Below are 18,651 nucleotides of genomic sequence, written 5' to 3'. Positions count from 1 at the left end.
CAGCTTGAGCAATGCCCACGCACGCACTCCACTCCCTGCTCCACTCAGGTGGAGATGGAGGCAGTAAGGAAGCAGCTACAGGCTCAGCCTGGGAAAGGTCCAGCTTTACCATGCAGCTAGACAGGGGAGACAGCTCGTATGGGAGGAAGAGAATCATTTCTCCATCTCCCATGGAAATCTCAAGGCTTTGATTTGCACCCAACATGAACCACTGGCTGGCTGCTCCAGCCAACACGTGCTCTGCAGCACCTCCATCCCCGTGTGTCAGGGCCATGGGGTTTGCTGGTGCTGAGGGGGATTCAGTTCACGTTTGGCTTCCCCAAAGCAAACCTCACCACGCACCCTGGTGAGATGTGTATCACACAGACAGGGCATGAGGCGCCCAAGGATGCTGAAGAGAGGAACAAGAGAAAAAACGCTCCATGAGAAGCACTTTGGGTGTCTCCAAGACCTCGTTAAATAGCTGGACCTGGGGGTCCTGGCAAGAACCAGTACCAGTGGGGTTCCTGCCTGCACTAACCAGCATCTTGTAGTCAATCTGTTGGCGGATGAGCTTGTCTTCACTGAGGGAGTAGCGAGCCTCTCCTGTGATGGCATCGATGGGTCCCTTCTCCATCTGCTGCTTGATGGCACAGTAGAGCATGAAGAGAGGTTCCCCAGCACACTCCTGTGGGACAGGGACAGAGAGGAAGAAAAGAGGGGGTGAGAAGGTGCCGGGAACCAGCTTTTCCTGCTCTGTCCCTGCAGCATTAAGCCCCATCTGTGTCTTTATAAGCAGTTTCCAGTCCTTGCCCTCGTGTGCCCCCAGTATATCCCCTGGAGCAATTCATTCTCCCTGAAAACCTGCTGGAGGTTGTTCCCTTATTTATCAACCCCTAGCCTCAGTTTCCCAGAGTTTCCAGACACTCGTGGATAAATTCTGCTCATTCTGTAGGAAAGGATGAGCTAAAAAGGTTAAATTCAGGACTAGCGAAAAGCAGAGCTGCTCTGGGCACAACACACCACAGATATGTCTCGGTAGAGCCGTCTGTGCATGGGATACGAGCTAGCATCTGAGCATCTGGGCCAGCCAAGGAAAGCACGTGAGGAGTGGAAAGCGACTGCTGCAGAAGGACAGCCTGGGGGCTCTCCCCTGGTAGCAGTCCTGGCATCTGCCAGGAGGACAGACTCACGTCAGAGAAGGTCGAGAGGTTTCTCCGTGAGATGGCTGAGCACAGCCAGCCGTGTCCAAAGGGCAGGGAAAGCAAGAGACCAGCTCGGTGACAGTCCTGCCCTGACCCCCCAAACCGATGGCGTTTCCTGCAGTGAAGCCATTTGCCACCCGCACGTCCCCACTGCAAAACCCCACTGTCAGAGCCAGCAGCCACAGCAGCCACATCTCCCAAGCAGGAGGGAGAAGAAAACTGAATCAAGGACTTCTCCCAAAGATGCTGGATGTTAAAACTGTGGCAACCCAGGACGTGCCAAGGCTGGAGGCACCAACCAGCCTGGAGCCACGAGCTGGTGAAGGGCGCTTGGAAGAGGACACCCCTTTATCACCCAAGGCATCCCAACGTGCCCTTCCAGATGCAGACGTCAGCCCTAAAGGGGAAAACAGGGTAGGATGGGAGCGGAGGGGACCGAGAAAAATCCCAACAGATTTTACCCCCCCAGCCCTTGCCCCTCCCTCCCGGCCGCCTCGCAAATAAATTGTACTTTGGTGCAAAGTGCGGCTGCTCTCCCTGTCACCATATGCTGTTAGCATCTCGTTAGCATCTGCGGTAATTAAAGAGACAGCTGCTAACGAGCAGGAACAGGCATACATCATCCCCAGACCTTCCGACAACACGCCTGTCTTTGAAATTATGTTTCATTTGCAAACTTGGCTTCATTAAGTCAGCGCGGAAAAGTGAGAGACCCGAGGTGGGTGCTACGCTGCGTGCTAATGGCTGCCTCGGGAGGCGAGCGCGCCAGCCTGGCCGAAAAATTGGGAGCCCCACGGTGCTCCCACGGCACCCTGTGCCGAGCCCTCCAGTGGGAGGAAGCCCAGAAGTGCTTCTGCCCACTGCTTATAGAAATTTCTTGTAAAACCTCCAGGCTGACGTGGATGGAGCGGTGTTTGTGGCCACGGCGCCTGTGCCGTCCTCAGCCCTGGATTTCCCCTCTGCAGGAGGGAAGCCCCCAGCCCGCTGTCTGAAGGGACCCACGGCTGTCCCCAAAAACCATCCTGCACATCGCAGCACAGCCTGACAGCTCCCCTTTGGAACCAAGTGCCACCAGGGAAGGATAAAGCCACAAAGGAGGCTCCATGTGAGTGCCCGGGCAGGGACAGATGTCAGGGCAGGAGGCAAGGTCTGGACCACGGCTGTTGCTCCAGCCCTGCTGCAGCTGGCACCCGGCTGTGGTCCTGGCATCATGGCATCACCTCCTCTGCTGTTCAGACACCAGCCTGGCTGGCGGGGAATTGACCTCTTTTTGTATTCATGGGCTAGTGCTGGCCCTATGGCCACCCCAGGGGGATGGAGCAGTCCTGGGGATGGGTTAAGTTGCTTCTCCACGGGAGGTGAGGATCATTCAGGGCTTGTCCCTGACAGAAACCACCAAAATGAACTTGGCCTACGGAACCAGGCACCGGGCAGGTCCCCTGTGATGATGTCCAAGGGGTGAGAGGCACAAGGGGATGGCTCCATGGGGACAGGCCACCCCGCAGGCTGCTGGAGGACGGGGCTGTGTCCGTGCTCTGCCAGCCCCAGCACAGCTCGGTCACGGCCGGGGGACAGCGAAGGACAGGCTGAGGGATGAGGGATGCTCTCCCTGCAAGCTGAGCAAACAGCCCGCGAACGGCACATCCACACACGTGTCGGTACGTGGGGTGCAGGCTGAGGCAAGCCAGCTAAGGCTCAGACTCTTTTATGGACTAGATTTAGCTCATCAGGCACCTAATATCGCGCATTTTTCAGTGCTTGTCTCAATTTATCCCTCTCCCTTTCCCCAGGGTGTCTCATTAAGACTCTGATAAATGCTACCGCAGGGCCCCGGGAAAGCGCCAGCCCTGGCTGACTCCAAACTCTGCCATCTCACCCCTGGCCCCGGGCAGAGGGAGGCTGTCCCGTGCCTGTCCCCATCCCCGTCCCCATCCCCTGTCCCACAGCACGGCCGTGCGCCCAGCCCCGCTCCAGGCAGCTTTGCTGAGAGCAGCCCTGGCAGCTGGGCACACATCCGCCTGCCTCATTTACATGCACAATTACCGCGGCTTGGTGCAAGGCATATGTTTTCCTGCTGGCAAACTGTCTGCTGTGATACCTCTCCATCTACTCGGCGGGTTTCTCCTGCTTCCCGTGCCACCTGTGATCCTCGCTGCCGCGAGACAGGCAGGAAAGGCCCCGCGGGTCTCCTTCGGATGGGCTGATACAGGAGGGGCCATGGATGCATCCTCAGCCCTCTTCCCCTCTAATGTGAGTGACCCAAGCATTTAAGTTTCCACCGCTTCCCCAGCACGACAAATCTCACAGCCAGTGTGCTTATCCAAGCCCTGTGCATAAATCCCTCCTGTTACCGTGCACCTAGATCAGATTGCGCTTTCCTGCTGCGGTATCTTCTGCCATCACCATGTCTTACCCAGAGGCTTTAGAAAAAGGCATTGTCCTGACCTCATCCTCACATCCCTCTCTTCCTGCTACTCCGTATCCTCAGGCTTACCCAGCACCAGCAAAGCGCACGGTGGCGTCTCCGAAGAAGGACTGGGCTGTGCTGGGACAGACACAGGACAGTGGTGGCAAACAAATTGGTCCAAAGGAGCTTCTGAAGGAGGTGGCCGTGCCCCTGTGAGCTGCCCAGTGCAGCCAGGGACAGGACAAGGGTGTCCAAACACACACACCAAACCAGAATGTCCCCAAATGCCACCTTGGGTGTTGGAAGGATGCGTGCTCTGCTTTGCTGGGCTGAAGAATAATCGTGCCTACTTGAAGGATCCTGATCCTTCAATCAGGATCTGACCTTCAAGGGGGGATCTGACCCCTTTTGTGCCCATTTGTGCCCTGGGAGGGGCTGCAAGGTCCTACCCGCCCCCCCCTTCCTACCTGGTCCCACCTGGCACTGCCACAGTAAAGGACAGGGGGGGGCACAACCCAGCGAAGCTGCAGCACGAAGAGGCCGTGGGAAGTTTGACATCTCCCTGCAAACAGCTCAGCTTTTCTCCTCTCCCACCCCTGGAAAGCAATCTCCGCTGCATGCTACAGCTAGATTTTTATAGATACAGGCTAACCCTCCACGGAGGCGAAAAGCCAAGCGCATGTAAGTGATATTATAAATCACCTCTCGTTGACGATCACTTGAGTTCTGCACAGACTCCTGCTCGCTCTCATCTCTTGGCTGGAAATGGTTCAAGCCCTCTTTATCTTAATGAGGGATGAAATCCCACAAAAAACGGCTGTGTGCCACCCAGCCTGGCTGAGCTGACGCCAGGCAGGATCCCAGGAAACAGCCCCGCTGATCGACACGCCGGCAGTGGGACCGCAGCAGCCCCAGCAGGACGTCCCCCTGCAGGTACAGCCACATAACCCGCAGAGCTCTTGGTGCAGCCCTAGCGGGTAAAAGCAGCAGTCCTGGCAGGGAAAATGTCTTTAATTTGTTCATACAAACACGGTGGGGAGAGCTGCTGTCCCCCGGTGGGACCCACGGGGTGTCAAGTCCCCAAGGGGCACCTTTCGGAGGGGAAGGAAGAGCAGAAGCGGAGCTGCTGGGAGAAAGCGTCCCCCTAGCAAGGAGCCTCTGTTTCAAAAGGCAGAGGAGGGAAAAGCAGCAGTGTTACGTGAGGAGCGCAGCACATCAAGCTGCAGCTCAGACGTGCAGAAATATCCCCTGAGCACAGCCGTGTCTGTAGGACCAGCTCCTGGGGCTTCGTCCTCCTGAGCCGCACAGGGAGAGGCAAGGAGGCAGGAATGGGAACCGCTCATAAGGGATTCGAGGCTCAGCTGGGTTCTTACAGATTTATCCTTTCTCCAGGCGCTGTTTTTATGAAGATCTCAAAGCCAGTACGCATTAAGCAATCCCTGTCTGCATTTCATTTCTCAATCTCAGCTATTTCCCCAAAAGGGAACCCAGAACCAGCAATCACAGCTCAGAAATGCAGGACGGAAACCTGGGCCCAGGAAGCAATCGGTGCCCCAGGAGGGGGTCACAAACCAAGGAGCCCTGGCTCTGGGTGACAAGGCAGGACCCCACCTCCCATCCTGTTCAGGGTCAGCGATCCCTCCCAAACTCACCTTCAGGAACTTGTACAGCAGAAACGTGAACCAATTTGTCAGCATCTTCTCTGCCACCGACTCCGTTCTGTAGGGAAAGGCAGAGAGCAAAACCATCAGGAGAGGATATTAAAGGTCTCCGACCCTACCCGCTGCCACCTCACCCTCAGACTGTGGCTGAATTATTTTTGGCTTTCAAAGGTCACATCTAGAAAGGCAGGAGACTCAAAGCAAAGAGGCACAAGCAGACGGCCAAAGCTCCAGTGAAACGCCTCCCATCTGGCGGGCTGAGCCACAGCAGCCCTCCAAGAGGGAGAAGCAAACAAGTCTCCAGCGTATCTGCAGAGCTGGAGAGAGCCACGGATGATCTTGTCCCGCAAGGAGTCTCGCCCAGGGGACGACCAGCCTCCTACTTCTCCCTCGTACCTTCTGCTTAAATGAAGTTTGTTTCTGCTGCCACGTCCCACTGGAACCAGGCAGCTCCCTCCAGGGACAGAGGGCTGTATGAGGCACACGGGTAAAGCCTCACCAAACCTCCTCACGTTCCATGAGAGGAGCACCTCCTGCAGCACTGCCAAGGGTCAGATCCAGCTGGAAGCCCCTCTGCCCCCCAGGAGCTGCTGCTGTGACCTGTACTGCAGTGCACTCAATGCTGCTGCTGTTCTGAAACCAGCCCAGTGCTACTGGGCCCCCAGCAGCACCCCGAGCAGTCCTCCAGCTCTGGGGCCCCCAGCACAAAAAGGACACGGACCCATTGCAGCGAGTCCAGCAGAAGCCATGAGCTCCACGGAGAGCTTATAGGAACCCCCCAGCACCTAAAGGGGGCTGGTGAGGGCCTTTTTACAAGGGCAGGTAGTAGCAGGACAAGGGGTAGTGGTTTTAAACTGCGAGAGGATAGGTTTAGATTAGATGTAAGGAGGGAATTCTTCACTACAGGGTGGTGAGGCACTGGCACAGGTTGCCCAGAGAAGCTGTGGATGCCCAAACCCTGGAGGTGTTCAAGGCCAGGCTGGAAGGGGCCTTGAGCAACCTGGTCTGGTGAGAGGTGTCCCTGCCCATGGCAGGGGGTTGGAACTGGGTGATCTCAAAGGTCCCTTCCAACCCTAACCATTCTGTGAAACCCCAGGTCCCTGTGTGTCCCCCTCAGAGAGGGGTGGTGATGCAGAAGGAGCTTGCAGTGAATGATGCTGCAACCAGCAGCTCCAAAACGAGCTTAAAAATGGAGCTGTGCTTCCCAGCTGGTGGAAGAAGCAGCTAGAGCTGCCTTCAGAAAACCTCAAAAACCTTGTCTCCTAAGGCACAGTTCAAGTCCAGACTCCGTCTTGCTGCAAAGTGCCGTGGCAAGGACGGTTTAGGAGAGTGCCTGCGCCTGTTGTGGAACATCCCCACCCCGCTCACAGCTCAACGTGCCTGCCTCGGCACCACAGGCTGGCCTGGCTGCCACGAGATTAAAATTCACCTTAACATGCCCATTATTTTTAAAGTCACTTTCGCTCTCTCTGAGGTAAAAAGGCAAGGCAGCCTCCTCAAGCTCTCCGGCTACGCTCCTCAGCCCATCCGCCCATTAATCATCACATCAGCCACTCGGCAAGGCAGATGCTCCTGAAAGCACAAGCAATACTAATAGCCTCGCAAACGAAGCCGCCTTCCTCTTACCCCAAGGGATCAGACGCGAGCAGGCTGACTCAAAAAAACCCAAATCAGGAGGAGCCTGAACCCTGGAGCCCCCCAGGATGAGTCCTGCTGCCCAGGGGCAGTGCCACGCAGGGGATCTGGGGCAGGAACCCACGGCCAGATGGCTTGGGTAGGAAATCCACTTTTCTGGAGTTTATTCAAGCTGACTCAGGGTCGTATGGTCCCCTCCAAGCCTTTCTCTTGTGCTAATGGGGTTTAGCCCTTTCTGCCCTCCCTGGATTAGCACAGCCCTCCTTAAGGCATTAGGGGACGGTAAGACCTCAGGCTCCAGGAGGGACGCCCGCCTGAGCCCCATCAGGGAAGATTAATCCAGCAAGGGGAGCAAAAAAGAGACAAGGAAAGCGATGTGGGGAGAAAGCCAAGGAAAGGGCTGGGCTGATGCTACCAGCAGACCTCCTCCCCAGCCCTCGGAGTGGGTCCCTCACCAAGCAGCCCCAAACACTCGTCTGCAGTGCCCCAGACCGGGCTCCAGCAGATGGCTGCCTTCATCTGCGACAGAGCCAGATGCCACAGCAACGGGGGGGATTATCCAATAACCAAATAACGAAGTAACAGCTCTCCTTGGTTAGATCGATGTTAATCCAGTTGCCCTGGGCAGTAAGAACATTCTCTCACCCAACAGCAGGGCTAATCAAAAAAACAGAGGAGGAGCAGCCCCAAATGCTGCTTGCCCCGCGTCACGGCTGCAAAATCTCTTTACATTTTACTTTGGGAGGCACAAGCAGGGTATTGGCCAGGTGTAAGTCTCCTTCAGCTCCTTGCAGTGGGATCCCCAAATCCCATCGCTGGGGGCTGACAGTACCAACAGGGGCTGAGCTCTGTCCCCAGGCTGCTCCCACGACGCAGGTACTGCAGCTGCTGGCCTCCCTGTGCTGCCTTTTAGTTATATTTTATTGATTTACTTCCTTCCGGAGCTTTGCTCCGATGGCAGCAGCTTCGAGATGCCCTGAGTGAACCACGAGTTGGAAATGCAGTTTAAATATTTCAGTGAAGCCTGATGCTGGGGAGGGACAGCAAGAAGAGAGCCCAAGGATGCGCTCAGGGACGGGGGACACACGGGGTGGCACCTTCGTGACCCACCTCTCCCAGCGAGCCACACGTCTGCACCACTCCCTCTCTGGCACATTTTTTATGAGGTCTTTGGAGAAATTACAGGCTCCCTGTATTTCACTTGGAGGCGAGAAGTGAAGTAGAGAGACCAGCCATGGGAAGGTAGGTGGCATGTAGCTGGGACCAGCTTGCCTCTGCTCCAGGCACCTCCCCATGGCCAGGCTCATGCAGCCCTACGAGCTGCCCAGCCTGGCCACACCATGAACATTGGCTGATGTCTGGAAGATGCTCTGGTTTCCTCCAGCCCTTCTGGTGACGTGCCAACCCCCAGCTGTCCCTGCTGGAGGGAGAAGGTCCACAGGTTCTGCTCCATCTCTGCTGCGGGCTCACGCGGAGATGGGGAGGCGCGGCACAGCGTGCAGAGGGAGGGTTGGCACGGAGGGCCTCGAGGTGGGCTGGTGGAGCTTATTAATTGTTTTTGTTCCACACTTGGTGTATCTTTCAATATTCATCAGCCCGTGATGAAGGAGAGCTCAGAGCTATCATTAAATATTGATGGGCCAGGCAGACTCACAGCAGGGCTTGGCACGCTGCCTCCTGCTCGTGCTCTCCCCTGGCCCTGGGCAAGACTCTTGGCTTGAGAAAATCCACTTGGCTTTCCCCCGAAAACCCCCAGGAGCCTGGCGAGGTGGGCAAGCCCCAGAGAGGCAGCAGGCAAGGGAGGACTCCTGCCAGCTGCCAGCACACAGGGGCACCAAGAGGAGTGCCAACAGCAAGGCACAGCCAACGCCAATGCCATCACTGGTGGCACCCCTAAGTGACACCACCCCGTGTCCCCGCGCACACAGAAGTTGCCTGGGCACCACCGCCCAGCTCTTGGATGGAAACTCACCTCCGCAAGAGCAGCTTGGGGTGGTTCTTACTCTCCAGGTTCTTCTCGATGAGGTCAGAGAGGAGCTGCTTCAGCACGCCCGTCGCGTACTCCATCTCCCCCTGCAGCGCCGTCATGATGAGGGAGGCCACGTTGCCGCGGTCCCGCATGGAGAAGCTCCGCTGGGCCTCCAGGGTGCGGATGAAGGTCAGCAAGAAGTGCTTCTTGTTCAGCAGCTGCCCGAAGAGGGTCAAGGACTTCTCCACGTTCGCCTGGACCTGCGAGGGTAGAGCAAAGCTGGGAGATGGGCACGAGAGGGAGGGCGATGGGATGGCAGGTGGGCTGCGCGTCAAGGGAGCACCATCTTGGGGCATCGGTACACAAAGACTCTCCCCACGCACATACATGCACTTCGCTCACATAAACTCGCCTTGACCCCAAAAACACCCATCACAATTTTAATTTCATCCAACGAGAAGGTCAGGTCCCACCCAAAACTCTGCAGCACGTGCCATGGGTATCGCACAGACACAGTTCCTGCCCCTTCTAATACCCACAAAGCACAGAAAGCCTCGGCACTGAGCTCTGCAGACAGCAAACTCGCCTGGTTTTAGGTGGATGGGTTTCAGACATACAAGCAAATAGTAGAAACCTGGGTCTGCTCCTCTCCAGACACGGCCTGAAATATTCCCTTTGCTCTGAAAGTGTTTGAAGCTGCATCTCGGGCCGTTCCTGGCTCTGCAGTGCCCAGCAGGGACTGGGCTGGGTTGCTTTCATCTCCACACTGCCTTCGTTAGCGCTGCTCTGGTCAGCACCGACCATATTTCTCATCAGAAATGAGCATTTTTACACACAACATCTTCCCATTAGAAAAGATGGTTTCCTCTGAATAAAAGCCTTGCTGCGGTAAAACGTCAATTTTAATGATTTTTTTTTCCCCTTGTCTTCCTGATTGGGAGAATAAGTGAAAAATTTCATTTCATGTCGATATTTGGAGACAAAACAACGCTCTTCATTTCAAAACATCAACTCAAAATGAAGAAGAGGGTTTTGACACATCAAATCATTTCACTTCAATCACAACTTTGGATCACTGCTCTTTGGTTCAGCGAAGCTTCTCATGGCTGCGACTTCCCCCTCCAAACTGCTGACGTTCCCACAGGGAAAAAAATAAAATAAAATAAATCCCATTTCCTTGCCTTTTTTGTCGCACAACCCTCAGGTGACACGTGTCCCTCAGCACCCAGGTGAGGGGGTGCCTGTCCCTGGGCATCCCAGAATGGGGACAGGGGAGTGACCCCAAGCCTTGGGGTTCTTCCTATGAGCAAGCACATGGTTTGGCTTATTTTATCACATCTCAGAGGCTTTACATCCTGCTAGGAACACGTGCTTTAATTTACCTTCTCCCCAAGCCTCTCCCTCCAGACTACGCAGGGACCTCGGTGCAACGACACCGCTAACCCAGGCGGGTGCCTGAGGTTCAGCAGCACCAGTGGCTCCCTGCAGACACACACAAAGGCTTCCTCGGCACAGGAAGACCCCACTGGTGTCTCTCAGGGCAGTGACCCTAAAAGCCAGCTCAGAGCCAGCGGGGCGAGGGTTTGTCTCCCTCCAGCAGCCAGCTGAGGGCTGCACAAGGAGCGTCGGTGCCCTGAGCAGCGACCGCTCCAGCAGGAGACAGCCAGATCCGATCAGGGCTGCATCTCCGTGAGAGGAGCAGCTGGGGCTCAACAAGCTGGGAAATGGGCCCCGTCCAACAGCAGCCACCGGACGGGGACTTTGGGAAGAGGACAAGGGGACGAGCAAAGCCCAGCATCGCACGCAGCCCGTGCCCAGCGCTGCACACGCGCGCGCCGCCCCGCTGCCTGGCTGGGCTGCCGTGTTTAACTTGCTGATCATTAGCAGAAATAAATGAACAATACCGAATTAAATATTTAATCAGGCTTAAATTCACACAAAGCAACAAACCTCCCCCCAACAAACCTAAAGAGAAAGGGAACTGGTAATGACAGTGTAATACTTGGCTGTGGATTAGCGGGTGCGTGAGCAAGCGCCGTCTCCCTCCCAGCACTCGCAAAAGCTAATGTTACACTCGGAGTAAAGAGACAAATAAAAGCAAACCTGATTAAATTATATGAAGCTTGCACAACTGTAGTTGCTTTATTTAATCTCTCTCTTTTTTTTTTTTTTTTTTTGGCTCCTATGCGACTTTAACCCCTTGCTCCCCAGCAAGGCTGAGCCTGGATGCTCTCCGGTGGGATGTTTTGAATTAGGAGCTGGGAGTGGAGCAACTCCTGCCCAGCCCCCCCCCGCAGCTGATGTACAATTACTCCCCTGCGATTTCCTTTCCAGAGCTCCGGTTTGATACCATTTCCACCCCTCTCCCCTCTGGAAGGGATTGCAGCATCTGACAGACGCTGCCAGGAGAGGTTTCTGCTCCCCCTCCCTCCGAGGCGCCCCCTCCACGCGCCTGCTGCGGGGGCTCTGCACAGCCCGGCACCACCGCCCCCACCTCGCCATGGCCCTTTAGGGAAAAACCTTCAGAGCAAGAGCAGGGCAGAGCTGAGCACCAGGCTTCCACATGGACAGGAAGGGCCGTGCCCGAGGGAGGGCTGCTTTCACACTCGCTGCTCCCCCGCGGGCGCAATGGCTCCGAGCAGCTGGGAAACCTGAGCTGCAGGGGGAAATCCACGGAAGCAGGGTCCCCGCCGCCTCCGGAGCTGGGATTAGGGAGCAGGCACGGGGCCAGCTCCCCAGGCCGTGGCCATGCTGGCTGACAACACCAGCACGTGCACTCACAGGTGCTAAGAGCGCGTTGCATCGTAACCATGCATCCTGCACCGGGGCCGGCTGCTTTTCCTAAATACCTCGCAAAGCCCACGTCAGCATTAATTACCTCGCCAGGGAAGGGAAAGCTAAGGTTTAACTCCCCCCGTTTCTCCAAGCAGGAGCAGCCTCAGCAGCCCTGCAAAGGAGAACCAGGTGCTGTGCCCAAAATTCACCAGGTGTGGGGAGAGGAGAGGGAGCTGGGTTGGGGTGCGGGGGCAGGACACCCGGGTAGGGCCCCGCATGGGGAAAAGGAGCTGGGGCAGCAGGTGATGTAGGACAAATCTGCTGGCAAAGAGTGGCCAGTCAGGCATCAAACCAATCCAACTGAATAAAGCAAGTGCCGTAGAAGATGACAGCAGCAATGATATTAAAATAAATATTGATATTAATGTCAGGGAGCGCAGTAACCGCTCAGCGGCCGGGCTGTGCTCACGGTGGCTGCCACGTGGCGAGATGTTCTTCACCGTGTGGGGCTGGGGCAGTGGCCAAGCCCTTCGGGTGGCCCTCCAGCTCCACCGTGACCACACCAGCAGGAGCCTCAGGCTTTATCACGGGGCTCCAGCACCAGTGGATGAGCTGCAGGGACCAGGTCAGTGGGAAACATGGGTTGGTACAGATTTGCACAGCCCCAAACACAAGGGGACGTGGGTCTCCACCACCCACACGTGGTGGTTTTGGATGTACACCCCCAATACTTGATCCACAAAGTTTTCTCTGCCCATCCTAAGGAGCAACCACCACCCTTGCGAGCACAGAAGCAGCAGCAATTGCCTTCCTTTGGTATTCCTACCCCACAACCCCAAAATGCATCATTCTCCCTGCTCTTTGCTGCTTGTCCACTCCATTGCATCGGGGTGGGCTCAATCCCTGTTTCTGGCAAAGGTTAGCTATGGAACCAGGATATTGGATATTATGGGCACGTCCCCCAGCACGAACCAGCGCAGAGACAGACAGACAGACGCACGGCACCCCACCTCCATCTCCTTCAGCACGGGGTGGTCTTCAATCCCGGGGAAGAGAACCCGCATGGCGTACGTGCGGTAATCCAGGAAGGGGATGCCGGCCCCGTCCAGGTCGTTTGTCAGCTCGTTGATGTCAGTCTGCAGCTCGGCAAAAGCTGGAGGGGAAAAAGGAGAACTGAGCAAGGCGGCCCCGAGCCCCAGCACACGGCTTTGCCACCCAGCCTCTGCTACGCCCCCGACACCCGACAGATGGGTCTCAAGGTGGCTCGAGTCAGATCTGCATCCCCCTCCTTGGGCAAGGCTATTAAATCTGTCCCCATTTACAGACGGAGAAAGAGAAACCGAGCTGGAGACAGAGGGGATGCTCTCCCCAGAATAAATCAAGTGGTAGAGCTGAGATCAGGACCACCGGGCCCCCCAAGAGGCTCCAGTCCCCCTTGCTCAGCACTCGCTCGCTCCCTGGGATCCTGCGGGCAGCCCGGGCTTGAGGAAAGCCAGAGCTTCTGGGGGAAACGTTAGGTGAAACCACAAGAATGTCCTCATTTTGTTTTGACCTAAATACTACTGGAGAGAAGAGCTGAACACACCCACCCCAGCACCTCCCGAGCCGAGCAGAGCCAGCTCCGATTCCCAGGGGAAAGCAGCGGGGGGGGGGGTCCTGAACCTTTAATTGCACCTACAGGGAAAAGCTGACAGAGAGGAGGCCGGGAGATGCACCGGGGGAAGGTGGAGGGGGGAGCTGGGGGTGGGGGGAGAAAACCCTCAGAAAAATCAAATTAATGGCACTTTAAAGGGAGCTGAAAGCACAGCACAGGACTGCAGGCTCGTCAGCCTGATGAGAAAAAACAAACCGTCAGCTTGAAAGGCGTGCTATCTTATCTGTAACTAGTGGGACTAGAAAAGAGAAAAGGCAGGGAAGAGATTGTGCCTTTTAATTAAAAGCAGATCCTTTTATCTGCCAGCTGTGGAAGACAAGACACCAGCCCCTCCACCAGCTCCCTCCCCTCTCCCTGTCACCACCGCCATCCGCACGCCTGTTTGGGGACGGGGATTTGGGGAAGCAAAGGGTTTTTCTTTCTTTCTTCACCTTTTTTTTTTTTATCATCTTGTTTTAGGTGCCTGCTCCACCGGCAGCCTCCGGGCTGGTTGGAGCTGCGGTTGGCAAGGTCGGAGCCTGGGGAGCCAGCTCAGGGGGATAATGGGCAATTAGGTTTTATCAGCAGGATCATACAGGGAATTCTGTCCAATTTCTCAGCATCCGTCTGTCAAGTAATGAGAGACCAATTGCCTGCTCACAGGCAGCCCCCGCTACCTTCCCCGCTCGTGTTTGGAGGGGAACGGGAGAAATGAGGGGAAAAGGGGAACTCCTGAACTGGAAAAATCCCCAAATTCCACCCCAGACGAGTCCAGGTGGGAGCAGGAGAACCCACAGGGTGCAAGGACACAGGAGGAGGATGGAGACAGGAGGCAGACGGATTCTGGCCCCGCTAACCGAGGCTGGTAAGGGACAACTGCCCCCCACGGTGCTGACCACTGCCCCCCAACCCAGACAAAACCCAGCAGCACCAAGAACCGAGACCGCTCACCCTCTTTGCACTCGAGGGCCACCCGGGACTCCAGGTTGTCCATCTGCAGCTGGAGGCGCTTCAGGGTGCGGTCGGCGTCGCGGGACTTGCGCTTGTAGGCGATGAGGACGATGATGATGATGAGGAGCAGCAGGCCGCCCCCGCCGCCGATGCCGATGATGGCGGGCAGGGTGAGCAGGCTGTCCGAGTAGATCTGCAGCGTCCCCGGGGAGAACTCGAACCCCCCGGCCTTAATCTGTGCCACGGGGAAAAAGAAAAGGGCCCCGAGTCAAGGGTGCGCGTGCCATCCAGCCGTGCCTGCTGCCTTGGGAGCCACGAGGAGACCAGGGGGATGTGGGAAAATGAGGAAAATCCCCCTAAACCTTATGGGGCACGGGGCACACGGCAGCTCAGAGCAGCACGGCGCGCTGTGATGGGATGCAGGACGCACGCTGCCGCGCTGTCGCCGCACGCACGGAGCAGGCAGGGAGTTTGATGTCTCATTCAGCCAGCGTTAGGAGAACAGATGGGATGTGAAGCGAGTTCCCTGACGGATGGGGAGCCTGGGGGGACGGCACCGGGTCCCTTTCAAGCAGGCAGAGGCCGCGCAGAGCTGGAGCGCCAGCACTGCTGTGCGACAACCTGACACGCACCGAGTCCCCTTACAGCACGGGTAGGGACTGGGGAAGGGGTGGGAACCCCCCCTGCACGGCACCGGCTGTGCCTTGGCACCCAGCGGGGAAGGGGGGATGTTGGCAGGGCCAGCAGGGGCGCAGGATCCCTGGCTGAGCGTGGCAGGGAGAGGACAAAGTATTTGGTCCTATCAAACATGCAGTTGGGGAGGGAGAGCCATGCCTGGGGAGCAGGATCAAGGCTCCCGAGGGCTGCATCCAGGCACACTGAGCGTCCTGCCTCACCTGAGGATGAGCACCCAGTGTGGGCAGTGCTGGGATACAGACACGTGGGGACACCCAGCCAGGGCCATGAGATAAAAGGCAGCAGTGCCCCAAATGCCTGCAGTTTTCCAGCCACGGCCGCATCCCCAGAGCGAAACCTTTTGTTTTCTCCTCCCCACCTCCCACCCAGTGCCCGGGATGGGTCCTGCTTACCGTGACTTTGTGCTGGCCCGTGAGGTTGGGCGACTCGCAGAGGAGCTGGGTCTCGGACACGGTCAGGGTGCAGGGAGTGTCCCCGATCAGCACCGTGTAGTTCAAGCGGGAGTTCCCAGCACCCGGAGGGAGCAGGTTCCTGCCCTTTGAGGGAACGAAGGAGGACACAGTCAGCTCTCATGCAATGGGGAATGCTCCAAAGCCTCGCTACAGAGCCAATCTGTGTCCTTTTAGCAAAAGATTTTGCCCCAGGAGAGACGAGAGCCCCCTAGGTGGGGGAACACGCCCCAGGTGCCCGCTGCCTTACCTTGAGGATGAGGGGAGAGCTGGGCTTCAGCTCCAGCATCCCCGTGGGGCTGAGCGGTTCGAAGACAGGGTCTGGGTAGTAGACGAAGTTGGTGGTGTTGACGATCAGCAGGGCCTGGACGTTATCCATGATGAAGCCAATCTCATCCGGGCGGTCGCCGACCTCTGGAGGGCTCCGCTCGGGGTTGTCGATGGAGGGCGCGTAGCACACCATGGTGGTGTCGTTGTACACCGTGCAGTTCTGCAGGAGGCACAGACCCAGATCAGATATGATCCTGGCAGCAAGGTCAGGATCTGACCCCACAGAAACCTGCAAGCACTGGCTCTGCCTTCCCTCTGGCAACAGGAGCAATTTGGGTTCTCCTTCCCTGTGCCGTAATGTCGACAGGGCCACGTGCCACCCCAGCAGCTGCATCTCAGGGGCAGGGAGGGGCATTTGCAACCAATGTGTGATGGGTGGTGGGTGGGAGCTTGCTGGGGATGGGCTCTTTGTCCTGCAGACATCCCACAAACCTCCCACCACTCCTGCATGTTAATATCCCACCCTGGCAGTGCCCCTGTGGCCCTGAAGAGATATCGCTGCGCCTCTTGTGGGTGCAGCCCCTGGACATCCCCCCCTTCCATGGCATCACACGTGAGAGGAGGGGATGTGCTTCATGCCACGTGCTGCAGAGATGGCATCCCTCGTCCTTGTGCCCTGCCCTCCCCGTCAGCCAGCACCACTCACATTCTCCCTTTCAGAGCTGCAGTACTTGGCCCGGATCTTGGGCTCCTTGATGGTAGCCAGGTTGGTGCCAGTCACAGTCAGCAGCGTCCCACCACTAGAGACAGACACAATGGGTTAGGAGAAGCAGCCGTGACCCTGGGGCCCCGCTTCTGGGAGAGAAACACCCACCCTCAGCAGCCAAATGTCCGTCTGCTGCATCCTGCCTGCACTGCGCTACCTCCAGGGACCTGTTATCCCCCTCCAGGGACCTGTTATCCCACCCAGATGCCACCGTGGCCAGCAGGATCTGCCATTTACCAGCACCAAATCAACTCAGCTGACCCAGGGCACAAGCAGAGATAGAAAACCTGCTCAATACCACTAATATCCCCCTCCCTGTGTCTTTATGTCGCAGTCTGAATGCAGTTTCCAGTAAAGAAACCCAGGCATCTCCGACTGGGAAGTGTCACTAGCAAGAGGTCCTCTCCGCCACCCCCTTCCTCCATGGTGCCAGGGAGAGGGTGCCAGGGCAGGCTGATCCCTGCGGGGTTTTCTCCGCCACTGGGAATTAAAAGCCCCGCAAGTCCCGCAGAGCTCGGCCATGCCCCTGGGGAGCTCGTGCCTCATCAGCGCCCTGGGGAAGCTTTCCCTCGGCGCAAGCACTTAATGGATTCCTTTGCCTCCTCTCCAGCCAATTCAAACCTTTTAGAAAAATATGTAAACATTTCAAAAAGCCCCCGATGGGAAATACTTTAATTTTATTCGCTGCCGCCAAATGTCAAGCTGAAATTAAGCAGATCCGAAGCGCTCTCCGCTCTTGCCCCCTGCCAGGCTGAGCGCTGCGGGCCAGAAGCTCGCAGGCACCCGGTGCCAAGCCATTCCTCGCACTCCTCTCACCACATCTCTGGAGCACGGCCAGGTGGATATCGTGGCAGCACCGAGAAACACCCGACAGGAGTAGGGATCTGTGCAGAGCGGAGCCCTCCCCGCATCCCACCGCCTGCCTGCAGGCTCCCCGCGGGTACCTCTCACCTGTTGATGCTCCACTCGGGATCAATTTTTTGGATAGTGGGGTCCTCGGTGTAGTTGTATTTCACCTCCGGGTTGCTCAGCTCTGCCCGGTTGATGTTGATGAGGATGGGGGACCCGCCGGGGCTTTGCCCGGGGGGCGTCCTGCAGCGGATCTCGCGGGCGCTTCTCCTGGGGCAGAAATGTGGCAAGAGTTGGGCACGGGGAAGGGGGGAGGCGACAGCACCCAGGGGTGCCCAGGTCCCACCTCATGCCCTCATGCCAGCCCCCTCTCCCTCGTGAAAGTGTCGGAAGGGGAAAGGAGGGAGGAGAGAAAAAGAAACTCAAGAAATGAAACAAAAGGCAGCCGGGAAAGGCTGAGCAGCTCCTGAGTGTTCCCATTGCGCGGCTGCTGCAAACAGCAGCGATTAGGGCTGATAACCAGTAATTACCGCAGGAAAATATTTAAAGAGCCGCTCCATTATCATCCCTAATCTAAAAATTATCCACTTCATGCCTCAGGGCTTTGTGCTTTTAGAGAAAAATCCCTGTTCTTTGGGCTCTTCCTGGAGCCTCGGACACAAAGAGGTTTCGGAGGAAGAGGCTCCTCCAGGCGCCCGCGGGATGTGGCTGCTTTATTTGGGGGTCCGACCGCCTCCGGAGCTCCCATCTCCTGTTCCCCTCCACCCTGCGTGCCCCCTCACCATGAAAAGGCACAGGGCCGTCCCCCGATGGTGACGGTGACGTTGCTGCCAGCGTTCAGGTGGTTTCCTTCGATGGCGATCCAGGTGCCGCCGGAGAGAGGGCCCCGGGCGGGGATCACTCGGGAGAAGGTGGGCGTCTGCCGAGGGAAGGGAACAGCCCCGGGGGCTCAAGGGCCGGGTCCAAAACCCCACTCTCAAAGCAACCCCGAGCAGGGGACAGGGACACAGCTTGCCACAAAGGAGAAGGACCCATGGGACAGCGATGAGGCACGGTGTCACAGGAGGACGGTGGCAGCACGACTGCAGGGACAGCCGTGGAGAAACACAACCAGCACGGCCCAACTCCTGCCCAGAGCATCCCCAGGGGAACTGGGGCCAGTTTTCTGCTCAGAGCCAGCCCCCACACACCCAGCATCGCCCCCATCCCACAGCAGCCCCCCACACGGTGCCAGCCCTGTCCCCAGCACGGGGGGACACCGCCAGCCCTTACCACGAAGGTGAAGCTCTTGGGCGAGGTGGCGCGGTAGCTGGGGGAGCAGTCCTGGATGCACACCTCCACCCGCGCGTCATGGACCTTGCTCGGGCTGGCATCTCCGATTTCACACACGATCCTAAAAGACACGG

The 18,651-nt window shown here is 57.4% G+C and overlaps 1 protein-coding gene across 4 annotated transcripts in view; it reads right to left on the bottom strand.

Moving 5' to 3' along the window:
- The window catches only part of PLXNA1 (plexin A1), a 107,270-nt gene that overhangs the window by 12,233 nt on the left and 76,386 nt on the right, over positions 1-18,651 (bottom strand). For all 4 annotated transcript variants that reach the window (XM_032193915.1, XM_032193913.1, XM_032193916.1 and 1 more), the window contains exons 14-24: positions 18,518-18,638; positions 18,028-18,164; positions 17,348-17,515; positions 16,337-16,430; positions 15,611-15,850; positions 15,304-15,447; positions 14,216-14,450; positions 12,642-12,784; positions 8,860-9,116; positions 5,244-5,310; positions 521-667 (exon numbers count right to left, since the gene is read on the bottom strand). In XM_032193915.1, coding sequence (XP_032049806.1) covers positions 521-667; positions 5,244-5,310; positions 8,860-9,116; positions 12,642-12,784; positions 14,216-14,450; positions 15,304-15,447; positions 15,611-15,850; positions 16,337-16,430; positions 17,348-17,515; positions 18,028-18,164; positions 18,518-18,638 — 1,753 coding nt within the window. The remainder of the gene's footprint in view (positions 1-520; positions 668-5,243; positions 5,311-8,859; positions 9,117-12,641; positions 12,785-14,215; positions 14,451-15,303; positions 15,448-15,610; positions 15,851-16,336; positions 16,431-17,347; positions 17,516-18,027; positions 18,165-18,517; positions 18,639-18,651) is intronic.

Source organism: Aythya fuligula, chromosome 10 (assembly GCF_009819795.1).
Source record: "Aythya fuligula isolate bAytFul2 chromosome 10, bAytFul2.pri, whole genome shotgun sequence".
Lineage (NCBI taxonomy): Eukaryota > Metazoa > Chordata > Aves > Anseriformes > Anatidae > Aythya > Aythya fuligula.
This window is presented reverse-complemented; position numbering and strand designations above follow the sequence as displayed.